General features: G+C 40.5%; 1 protein-coding gene across 3 annotated transcripts in view; it reads left to right on the plus strand.

Moving 5' to 3' along the window:
• LOC122247672 (uncharacterized) overlaps nucleotides 1-12,500 on the plus strand; it is a 38,841-nt gene that overhangs the window by 20,722 nt on the left and 5,619 nt on the right. For 2 of the 3 annotated variants that reach the window (XM_086537233.1, XM_086537240.1), the window contains exons 11-13: nucleotides 267-381; nucleotides 2,312-7,269; nucleotides 7,401-7,555. In XM_086537233.1, the coding sequence (XP_086393359.1) occupies nucleotides 267-381; nucleotides 2,312-7,269; nucleotides 7,401-7,555 (5,228 nt within the window). The remainder of the gene's footprint in view (nucleotides 1-266; nucleotides 382-2,311; nucleotides 7,270-7,400; nucleotides 7,556-12,500) is intronic. The other variant, XM_086537244.1, reaches the window with a different exon arrangement.

Genomic DNA, 12,500 nt, shown 5'->3' on the forward strand with positions numbered 1-12,500 from the left:
CTAATGTGTACATTTTTTTTCTTTTGGCATTATTTCCAGAACAAAACAGTATATCAAATATTTAATCAGTAGCTATGTTGTATTAGTTTTATGCTTAATCTAAATACAAGCAAATGCAAATTCTATTGCTACTTATATAAGGGACATTTTTAAGGCTCTTGGAAACAGTCCCCAGGAAATACCAAGGACTAATTGCATATGGTACTGCACCAGTGTTTCCATTTGGAATTGTTTGGTCTCTTGTACAAAGGCAGTTTTATTGACAGGTATCAGCTAAACAACGCGTAGGCAGGCATGGTGGATTATCGTCATCTCATTCAGGACACTCCTCAGGAAAGAAGACTTCTGTTTCTAAGCTAGACTTGTTTTTGGATACAGAAGGTAAGTATAGGTATCAATGAAGAAATATTCCAGTTCAATTCACGTACAGTCAAATATAAAATTAATTCTTGTATTTAACCAATGAAATAAAGTATCAGGCTTTTACAAGTGTGAACAAGAGTGTAGAGTAATGGGAGACAAGAGACAAGATGGAGGAGGGAAAGGAATGCCTAAGATATGTTTTACAAGGGTAGACAAACTCTTAACCCATTGCGGACGGGGCGCCTAACGACTGAATTGGTCGTCAGGGTGGGTGGTCTACGACACTAGCAGCAACGGCTAAAAATTAGAGGGACGGGGGAAGGTTTTTCTCCACCCTTTGGATAGCGCAGAATAGCCCAAACAATATTTTTCCATAAATCCATTATAAAATGCGGGTTTAGACTGGCTTTGGAACCCTGTAGCTCTGGAGCTAACACCGTTATAGCCATAATACTTCATGACTGTGTGCACACTTCAACTGTGAGCAGATCCTGATGTCACGTTATGTACACATTGACTCCCATCTTTTAGGCCTAATCGGTGCCGACATGTATGTCATGACACCCATACGCAATGGGTTAACATGAACTTTGTCACTTGAATTAGCACTAACATGAGCATGACTAGGACTTTAACCCATTCGCACCGGTTGACTTCCTATCACGAGGTCGAAAAATATCCCTGGACCCAGGTGACGTCCTGAGACGTGCATTTTCTCACTGATTTCCGGGAGGGGCAATGTGATGTGCTGAATCATCAGCAATAGATTGATAGATTGTTCTCAAATATAATCATTTTACTTAATTTCTTAAACTCTGTTACTTTAGTTTAGGTGTTTGAGTGCCATAATATGAGATGTATCTCATAAAATGAGATATACGTGATATTGATGACATCATGGTAATTTCTGCTTCTTGATCAGTTGAATAAAAAGATCTGAGTTGAAAAACTATCTTAACCCATTAGCAGCGGATGGCATGATTTGGTGCAAAGGCAGAGTCAGTGATAGACGCGGATGGCACCATGCCAGACATGTAAAACAGCTATCCTACTGCACAGACCTTTTTTTAATACTGCGACCAATGGGTCACAACGGGGACATTCCAGCCTTGCATGTTACAATGCTGGGGCTCTTGAACGCATAGGCCTAAATCAGTTAAATAAACGACGCTGTATGGCATCACCCAGCGAACGGGCCTTGAATGCGCAGTACCGTAGTGTACCACCCATCCAGAGAGGATTAAAATCAAATATGTTTGGCCAAGAAATAAAATAAAGTAAAAAATTACTAATACAATACTACTTCTATTTTGTTGATTACCCATGATATCATGTCATGTGGTACATGTACACACTCATATGTACGTGTATGATTATTCATATTGTTCTTCTCTTAGTTTTGGTGAAAAAAAAAATATATATAAAACATATTTTTTGATGCCCTACTAAGAGATTACTTCCACTTTCCTTTGGTATTTTCACATGCAGCGAGAAAACACCCCGGCATGAAGCGTTGCGTGCTTGTTATCTTCCCGGCGTTAGCGGGAGTAGGCGAAAATACATCTTGTCATGAATGGGTTAACCCATTCACGCCGGTTGATGTGATAGCACGTATTGTGGTTTTCGCGTCAGACGCCCTGGACGAGCTATGAGGGGAAGCCGCGCGCTCGGGTAGAGCGAGCGGGCAACCCAGGCTCGCGGCTTGTGCGCCCGAGAATCTCGAGGCGTTAGGCTTATGCGTTTGAGAACCCCAGTATTGCGACCGCGCAAAGCCGGAACGGCCCCGGCGTGAATGGGTTAAACCCTCCCAACAATCATTAGCATTGTACATATAAGGAGTATTGTCAACTTTAGACCCAGAATCCTATCTAGATTAGAAACCAATAGTAATGTACCCACATACCCAACCCCACAACTACCAGAATTTTTATGAAAAAATTATTTTCAGATTCTCAGCTTACATCCTGCTCTGAAAAGATGTCTCCTCAGAAGTCAGCCAAGAAATTAAAGACCTCTGTAAGTATCACAGACATTGATGCATCTGCAAGTCTAATTGCAAATGAAGACAGAACCGTGGAAAATACTAAGATATCTATTGCCATGGTGCCACATGTAAGCAAGATTGCAGGAGAATCAGCTGAAAATGTACTAGATCAAAACAAAAATGAGAACTTTGACTCACCATTCATGGCTGGGTCTCTAGACAGGTTCTTGCCAACCCAAGATGCAGATCTGCTGAACAAAGCTATGGATTCTTATGAAAGCAAGAAAGAACAGAAGAAGCATGACAACTCATCTGAAAGTGACAAAGAGATTGTGCCTTGCTCACTTAGTACTCAGGAGAGGCTGGAGTCACACAGGGTTTATGTTGATCTAAAGTCAAGGAAGAAGCCTTGTCCAGAGCAGCCAGTTGTAGTGCCTCCAGTGGGCGTAAGAGTTAAAACAGGGAGTGAAATATCAGGGGATGAAAAGGAAGTTCTATATATCAGAAAAAGTAGCAATAGAAACACAGATGTTAATGAGACTTTGGTTTCTGAGAAAAAACATAAACAGCCAGGTTTAAAGGGTAGAGAATCTGTAGTTTCAGAGTTGACCCCAAATAATTTGCCAGGGCAAGGAAAAATGAGACTTAGACAGAGAAGCACAGAATGTAAAGAGGTTGTGGTTTCAAAGGTAGGTCCAATAGAGCCAGACTCAAAGGGTAGGAAGACTGTAGTTCCAGAGGTGAACATGGAGGCAACCCCTAACAATTTGACAATGCAAGGAAAGAAGAGAGTTCAACAGAGAAGTTCAGGGGGACCTGTAAAGTCTCAGATGACTCCCAAAACCTATCCTTTACGCAACCGTTCCAAATTTTGTGGTGAGAAATGTAAGGACTCATCCTTACTTACAAAGAAGGCCTACTCTGTTAGTCCAAAACCAAGACAGAGAAGGACTTCACTAGGAACATCACCTAAACTTATGAAGTCAGTTTCACCAAATTTTCCATCTGTGAAGTCCATTTCACCCATGGTAGGCTTATCACCACAAAGTGAATCTCCTCAAAAGGGAAAGTTCTGTTCAGTGGGAAAGCATTTAAAGGATGTCTTTGAAATTCCAAAGTCTTCTCTATCATTTGCTACTGATAAAGGTCAAGTTATACATACTGAAGATAATGCAAAGCAAAATATGACAGGTAATACATATGGAAAAAATAAAAGCAAGCAAAAGATTCCAGAACTGAGTTATTCTGTGTCTAATCCAGTAGATGGAAATCATGTTGAGTCTGTAGTGTCAAATAGCCCCAGACCAGTAATGCCTGATATATATGACAGTGCCACAGGCCCTGCTTCTATGATGCATAGCACTCCTATATCCACATCAAAAGTTGATAAAGATCAAAAGATTTCTTCACCCTCTCCAGATCCCATATCATCAAAACATGCCCATCAAAAGACATATATAACATCAACTCCTGATATCTTAAATCATGACAAACTAGAAATTGGAATCAAATATGAATGTGGACCAGATAACACAGAAATTTTAGACTCCACACTTCAAAAATCAGATTGTAATTTTCCTGCAACACCAAAAGACAATTCTTTAACAGTTCAAGACAAAGAAAACTCCAAAGGAGGTGAAGCAAAAACAGGAGACAAAATTTCTTTTTCACCACAACCAGATGAAAACTTGCCTAGTGACTTGTATACAGAAGCAGAAAAAACATTGTCTGAAACGCTGCAGTCAGAGTCAGACCCAGTTCCGCCTGCTTCATCAGCAATACTTACCCTGGCACAACTAAGTACCCCAGTAACTACTGTGACTGCAATGGTACACCAAGATGCCTCAGGTCTTGCTACACCACAACTCCACACTCCAGCAGAGTTTCTAGGTTGTACCTTGAAGCCCAGTGTGAAGTGGCCAGATACACCTAGGCCCACTCTTGGATCTAGCTTGTGCCTCCCTCCATTGCTAATGCCAGGAGAGAATGTACCATATCCAGAAGCACCAAATGTTTTGTGTCAGAAAATTGTACCTTCACCAGATACAGGCTACCCTATATTAACTGGATCCTTTTCAGCAGTGCCAGATGATGAAGTGTTTGAGGAGAGTGTATCTGGTTCCCCAGAAACTAACCTGGGTGCTGGAGATGATATGTCAAAGTCACCTGTTCATTTTAAGGTTGCCCAGGAGAAAACAGCTGAAGATAAACTGGATCATGCATCAGATCTTAGGAGTGGGTCAGGCTGTATCACTGATTGTAGCCCACATGGTTCTCTTGGAAAAACTGCTGAGGGAAACAGGGTTGGCAATAGCACAGATACTGGTGAAAGAAATGTTTATGATACTAATGGAGAGAAGGATAAGGAAAGGGGTATATTGCATTTAGAAAAAGATAAAGAAAATATGATGGAGAAGGAAATAGAGCGAGAAAACATTCCAGATGAATCAGTATTAAATTTATTAGGAAGTGGGAAAAGTCCAAGTAAAGCTCTGATGTCAACACTTAAGATTTTGGCTGAATATCCAGTCAAACCATCAGGTTTGAAGACTCCAGGCAAGCAGTTTGACCTTGGAAGAAAGTCAGGCCTAAGTGAGCCAAGAACCAAAGCCAACACCTATCCAACAAGAAAGAAAACTAAGAGTGCATACCCTACTGGTAGGTGCAAGAGTACATCACCCTCTGTCATCAGTCAGAAGAAATGTGATGAGTTGTATTTTAAGAGTAAGAAGAAACTTTATGATACTTTCAGTGAGTCAATGCTTATAGAGACACCACCGCAAAATACCAGTGTTACAGATATTAGTATGGAAAAAACTAACAAGGATCTTAATCCATCTAAACAGAAAAATTATGCCAGAAGGCATAATGATACATACACAATAGAGAAAGAGACTTCAGTGAGGAGTCCGCTGAGTTCTGAGCCTGAATCCTTTAATCCTGCTGACAACAGCACAATAAATTCAAGTCAAATAGACTCAGCGGGTAAGCCAAAAAGAGGTAGAGGAAGGCCCCCTCTCTCATCAGGAACCAAGAAATCAAAGGTGCCAGCATGTATCAAACCAACAAAGAAAAAGAAAGACAAACGTTCCAAGGGCACATTGGAAGCAGGGGGCTTCCTTGAATATCCAGAGATAAAGGACTCTTTACCAACAAGCCATACTGTTTATTCTGATTTTGATTTTGACTCCCACCCTGAGACAGACCACAGCTGGATGTATGAGAAGAAGAGAAAGAAGAATGTTACCATTTACCAGACCTACAAGAACAGGAGCAAATCTAGATCATTGACAAAAGATAGCAGTGAAGATGAATGGGCACCCTTTAAGCTAAGGAAGAAAAGGTCACGGAAACAGCCAGAGAACCTCCTCTCGGACTCAAATAATGAGGAAAGCCATGCTAAGAAACCACGCAGGGAGAGACGACCAAGAAATTGCCAAAAGCGAATATCATATGAAGAAGACACTACAGACTCAGAACACAAGAACAACAAGAGGAGACATTCAGATAGTTCAGAGGACTTGGTTATTGCTGAAAAGAGCATTCCTTGGCAGGCTAGAGTAGAGAGAGGAGAATCTCCTGAACTATTAAGAAACACAAGTAGGAGCTCAGTGGATTCAGGACCTCAAAATTTGCTGGATTTCAAGCTCTCTGCTACAAAATTCAGGGATAAGGATCCTAAACTGCAGAAGATTCAACCTGGTATTGCTGAAAGCTTTGGTTTTTCTTCACAGGAAGAAAATGATGCTTACCGCAGTAAACCTGTTAGCAAAAGGATACGTAAATCTGTTGAGGACACTCAGATTAAAGACATGTTACAGAAAATACTACCTCAGCAAGAGAAGGCATGTAGATTAAGAACAGATCCTGAACTCCTGATCAATCTCTCTGATTCACATCCAGTTCCACAACCTCCTAATAATACACCTGTCTCCATGGAAATAGACCATAACATTTCACAACCGTTTGATATGGACGATCCTAAAGAACTAATTCTAGACACTGCTGCTAATCCAGATAATCCCTCTGAACAGTCAGAGGCAGTAAATGATAGACAGGAACCCAGAGATGTTGATACAACACAAGCCTTTGATGTGGGAGAAATAAGTGAAATATTAAAAAACAAAGTGAATTTTCCTAATGCTTCTGTTGGTCCACTGCAAAGCACCTTGATTCATGAGCCAGAGTCATGCTTAGTGAGTCATGCTAGGTTTAGTTATATTTCAGAAGCTGATAACTCTTATATTGAACAGTCAGGAAATCAATGTTCAGGCACAGGATTGAATTCTTTTGAAGATAATGAAAGAACAAAGATTGGCTCTCCATCTATTGATGATGATATGAATCCTTGGCTCAGGTTGGATGAATCCATTAGTGAAGACCCTGATTATGAACGAGTCAGCAGGATTCCAAGGCACCCAGGATCTTCACCATCAGATGAAGGCTCTCCATTAGGAAGTGAGAACCACATAGATTGTTCACCATCACCTACAACCAACAACACACACACAGCACCACCTGAAACCACCGAGTCTTCTCTTGTACCAGATACAGTGATCAGAGCAAAAAAGCTCTCCTCACCAGATACACAAAGAAGCCTTCCAGCGCCATCATTGGAGCTCTACAGTAGAGCTACTGAAACTCCTGTAACTTGTTCAAGTCATAAACAAGAGGCACTAAAAGTAGGTGTTGCAGGATTGCTAGAACAACACCCAATGAAACAACATGGAAGAAAAAGCTTAGATATGAAAGAGAGGGATTATTGCACAGTCATTAGTGAACTTGCTGAACTTACGAGTGACACCAGATTGGCATCTCAAACAACGTCCAAACTTACAAACATTCTTGAAAAATTGTCAAGTAATGCCAATGAAGAGCCAGATATAAGCAACCTGCATACCCCTTGTACACATGAGGAAATGGTAAGAACTGATTTTGGCTATATAGTAATTTTGTGTAAGTGCTCAAGAAGCTGTGACACAAGAGATTATAACTTATAAAAGAATCACTCTTCTCTTTTTTGTTATCTGACCCCATTTTCTGTCTCTTCAAGCAGCAAAAAACACCACCAAGGCTAATCCCAAGGGACCTGTTCAGCACAACAAAATATCCACAAGCAGTTACAGATGACCCCAATATGAAAATAATGTATGATGTGTTAAATACATTATGGACACCTATGTCTAATGCATCATTAGCTCTGAACAGGTAGGTAGTTTGCTGATGTCATTAGTTCATACATTTTCTTATACTAGCACCCAAGCAAGCACACAAGAATGCATGCTCTCAACCTTATTACACTCATTCTCATACTTGCTTGTGCATTCACTCACTCTTTTACTTTCACACTCACTCACCCTCACTCACACCTCAGTCTACTCTCTCCTCACTCCTCTTCTACCTTCTCTATCTTCTTCCCTTCACTACCCTCTTTCCTCATCTCTCCTCTGCTTACTCTCTGTTCATAATAAGTATGTTTATTACATGTGTGGTTGGTAATTCTAACTAGCTAACTTTGCTGTTACTTTTCAACTCAAAATGTGAGAGAGTAATAACATACAGTAAGGTGCTAACCCCTGGCTCTAAAATACTAGTGGTACAGGGCGTGCAGACAGACTGAGAAGAGGACATCATCCAGACTATGCACAGCAGCTACAGTTTGCTTATGTGTAAATATGGCTACTTTGTGCTATGGCACTCACAGCTGGAAGCACAGGTTGCCTTCTTCTTCTCCCACCTTATCATGCTTTTTTGTTTGGGTGGTTATTTCTTGGAGTATTTGTTTACAAAAGTAAAATAATATGAAAATATATAGTTGCTTTAAGGCCTCCATTAAGAGATGATCAGTTGATATAGACGCTATACTTCAATTTCAGTTGATTACAATATTGAGAAAGCCTGGCAGATGGCACATGATAAAGTAAAATTTAACCCATTCGTGTCGGATGACGTGCTGACACGTTTCGTGGTTTTTGAGTCAGACATAGGCGACAAGATGTTTGGTCAAGGCCAGTGCTCGGGGTGAGCGAGTGGACAGCCCAGGCTCGCGGCTAGTGCGCCTGAGAATCCCAAGGCGTTAAGCTTATGCGTTTGAAAACCCCGGCATTCTGACCTTTCAGAGCTGGAATCGCTGTGCCGTGATTGGGTTAACATTAACCTGTTAAAGATGGGGCTATTTTGGCTCTAAAGGGTTTTAATGCTAGGATATTACTAACACACAAGCCTAACACCTTGGGATTCTCGGTCGCACTGGCCATGGCTGAGTGCTTTACGTCTGATCACCTGGCATGCCGGCCACAACTAAATATCTTGTCCCCGGCATCTGACCTTGGAATCACTAGACGTGTTATCTTGTCACCTGTCGTTAACGGATTAAAGAGACTAGTATCATAATGAGTGAATGAAGTAGAGCTAGAAAGGCCTACATGTGTTGCATGACAATTCTTGCCTCAGAAATAAAACGTGTCTGGTGTGCTAGGCATTTTATGGTCGGGCCGGGCCGCCTCGTGCATATAGCCTGGGTGAAGTGACGTCTTCGCAAATCTGTCTGAATTGAACTGAACAAAAGATAATGGAAACCCTGTATCCAAATTGTTAACCCTCTCTGGACAGGTGGTACAGTACTGTAAAGCTCATTCAAAAGCCCAGTGGCTGGGCGGCATAGTATTGTGCCAGCCATTTAATTGATTTAGGCCTAAGCGTTCAAAGCCCCGGCATTGTGTCATTCAAGGCTAGAATGCCCCCGTCGTGAGTGGGTTAACAGGAGGAATATATGGTTAATTATCACTTGGTTAGTTTAGCAAGTAGAGAGTTTAATGTGAGGTTAGTTTAGAGTCCTTAGTGTTATATCTACCAATGGGGTGGTGATGACAGCTGCACTCAGCTGTAAACTGGAATCAAGAAGGAGAAAGAGCTGCAAGAGACTATGGTTTCCCTTAAAATGAAGTCAGTTGGTGTGAGGAGTAATATTACAGCACATTTCTTGGTGCTGGGTGTGTTCTTATTTCTATGTGAAGAGAAGATACAAGATGACTCATAAATGAACATGATAAGGGCAGGTGGTAAGTAAGTACATAGAGAAAGAACAAGCAAAGTAGGCTTCAGCACATGACAGTGAGTTACAGGTGAGCAGCTCCTGTAGAGGAGGGCAGGACATCAGTTGACAGTGCTTGATTAAGTGTAAGCAGATATCCTGAGATATGATCATTGAACACATTTTTAAAGTACATTAACCCATTGCGGATGAGGATAGATTCGCTTGCCCAGTCTCCAGGATAGGTTTTATTTTAGAGCGAGGTAGCTTGAAGCAACATAATTTGAATCTTTCCAGTAACTCATTGTAAAGCTAGAGCAGTTTTTGTGTTTTATTTTTTGTGTTTTTTATTGAGTTTAGAGACTTATAGGTGCTTTATAACAGGCTCTATCAATTCTGCAGTTGACTATAATTGTAGTATATGATCCATATTAGCTCATTATTTTCTTTATACTCAGTGGGATAGAAGTATTGCTGTTTTATGTGAGGACAAAAAGCAACTTTATTTTTTAGTATTTTTGTGCTGCCTTGAATGAATAAGAAACATATAACCACCTACAATGAAGATAATATGAAGAGGTAGGGAAGATGAAGGAAGCTTGTGCTTGTGACTGAGTGCCACAGTGAAAGGGATCAATATTGGCCCAGAAACACATTTTAGACAGTGGGTATGGATTGAGTCACCTTCCTCTTTTTGTTCTGCCCTGCACATCCTTCATCGGCGGTACTTTAGAGCAAGAGGTCATCAACTTAGTGTGTGCCATCGCTCAATAAAGATAATGCTTGCTAGAGACTGTGGTTGGTGCCATTCAAGGCTCTCTCTCCTGCTGGTTCTAGGAGAAAGTGGTGCCATCTAGGTTTTGGACATTAATTACTTGATATTATGGTAATTACAGTAATTATGACTGTACTCACTCCTTTCTCATAGCACAATAAAATAGCATAGTGATCCAAAATCCCTGAATGTCATGTACATGACGCCCCTCATCAGGCCAAAGCTCCTACGTCATGTATGTCATGACATCCATCTGTCATGGGTTAATTGAAAGCCTTTGTGCTCATAATTCAGTTTGTATATGTGTGGTTAGGGAAAGTAAGAAAAAAATACCTTGCTCACAAAGGTTTGCAGTATGGTTTTAGAAATTATAAGGCACAATGATTAATGAAGTAAAAATACTACTAGACACAAAATAATTCAAAATATAAAATGATAAACAAATGATTTATTTGTAAACCCTTTGTGGATGTGTGTCATGATGTACATGATACAGGAGTTTTTGGCTTGAAGATGGGCGTCGTGAAGTACATGACGTTGGGGGATTTTGGATCACTGTGTTTCTTTATTGGTTATATTTTTGTATGAGTTCATAGCAGTATAAGAATATGAAAAAAACAAAGTTGGTTTTTGTTCTTCCATAAAACAGGAATGCTTCTATCACACTGAGTATAAAGAAGATAATGAGCTGATATGAACCATATACTTCAATTTTAGTCAACAGCAGCATTGATAGAGCCTGTCATATGACAGATATATCTCTTAACTCATTAGCAGCGGATGGCATGATTTGCTGCAAAGGCAGAGTTGGTCATAGACGCGGATGGCACCGTGCCAGACAATGTAAACCAGCCATCCTATTACATAAATATTTATTTAACCCGTTGCCGATGGAGGATAGATTTGCTTACACAGGCTCCAAGATGAGTTTTATTTCTGATCGAGGCAGCTTCTGCAACATAATTTGATTTTTCCCACTCCCTTTTAGTCACTCATTGTAGAGCTAGATCTATTTTTGTGTTTTGTTTTTTTGTGTTTTACTGTTTTTAGAAATTTATATCTGTCATATCACAGGTTCCATCAATTCTGCAGTTGACTAAAATTGTAGTTCAGGGTCCATATCAACTCATTTTTTTTCTTTATACTCAATGTGATAGAAGTATTACTGTTTTAGGGGGGGGACAAAGAGCAACTATATTTTTTCGTATTTGTGTGCTGTCACGAACAAACACGAAACTTATAACCATCCAAAATGAAGAGGTAGGGAAGAGGAAGGAAACTTGTGCTTTTGACAGTGAGTGCCACAATAAAAGGCATCCCTACTGGCACAGTGGCACATGCAATGTGCCATCCCTCTATAGAGATAGTGCTTGCTAGAGACTTTGGATGGGTGCCATTCAAGGCTCTCTCTCCTGCTGGTGCTAGAAGAAAGTGGTGCCATCTAGGTTTTAGAAGTGAGTTGAAACCCATTTTGCCTAATATTATGGGAGTTATAATAATTATGACTGCAATTGTTCATTCACTTATTACTCATAGCGCAATAAAGTAACATAGTGATCCAAAATCCCCGAACGTCATAACGCCCATTGTCAGGCAAAAGCTCCTGCGTCATGTATGACAAAAAAACACGTCATCCGTCGTTAACAGGTTAATACTGCGACCAATGGGTTAATACAATACAACACAAAAATGTCATTAGTTCTACAGTGACTGAAAGAGAGTGGGAAGGGTCAAGGTATATTGTATGAAGCTGCCTCACTGAAATAAAACCCATCCTGGAGACTGGGCAAGCAAATCAATTACAGTCTGCCATGGGTTAAATGCCAACTACAGTTGTTCAAATAAATTTGCTATAGTTTTTAATTATAGGTTAAAAATTCAGGGTGATGGAAATGGGGAGGTGACAAGTAAGATGTTGAAGTTACTTTTAACCCATTGCGGACAGGTCTTATGAAATACAAGTTGGAGCTTTGGCATGACGATGGGTGACATGACGTACGTGACGTTCGGGGATTTTGGATCACTACTATTTTATTTTGCTATGAAAAAGGAGTGAGTAATGATGGCAACTGCAGTCATATTTACTGTAATTACCGTAATATAGAGCTAACTTAACGTCCAAAACCTAGATGGCACCACTTTCTTCTAGCACCAGCAGGAGAGAGAGCCTTGAATGGCACCCATCCAAGGTCTCTAGCAAGCACTATCTTTATAGATCGATGGCACACACACTAAGTTGATGACCTCTTGCTCTAAAGTACCGCCAATGAAGGTTGTACAGGCAGAATGAGAAGAGGAAGGTGACTCAATCCATACCCACTGTCTAAAATGTGCTTTTGTGCCAA

The sequence above is a fragment of the Penaeus japonicus genome, unplaced genomic scaffold (assembly GCF_977035675.1).
Source record: "Penaeus japonicus unplaced genomic scaffold, GWHDUDI00000001_assembly GWHDUDI00000001, whole genome shotgun sequence".
Taxonomy (NCBI): domain Eukaryota; kingdom Metazoa; phylum Arthropoda; class Malacostraca; order Decapoda; family Penaeidae; genus Penaeus; species Penaeus japonicus.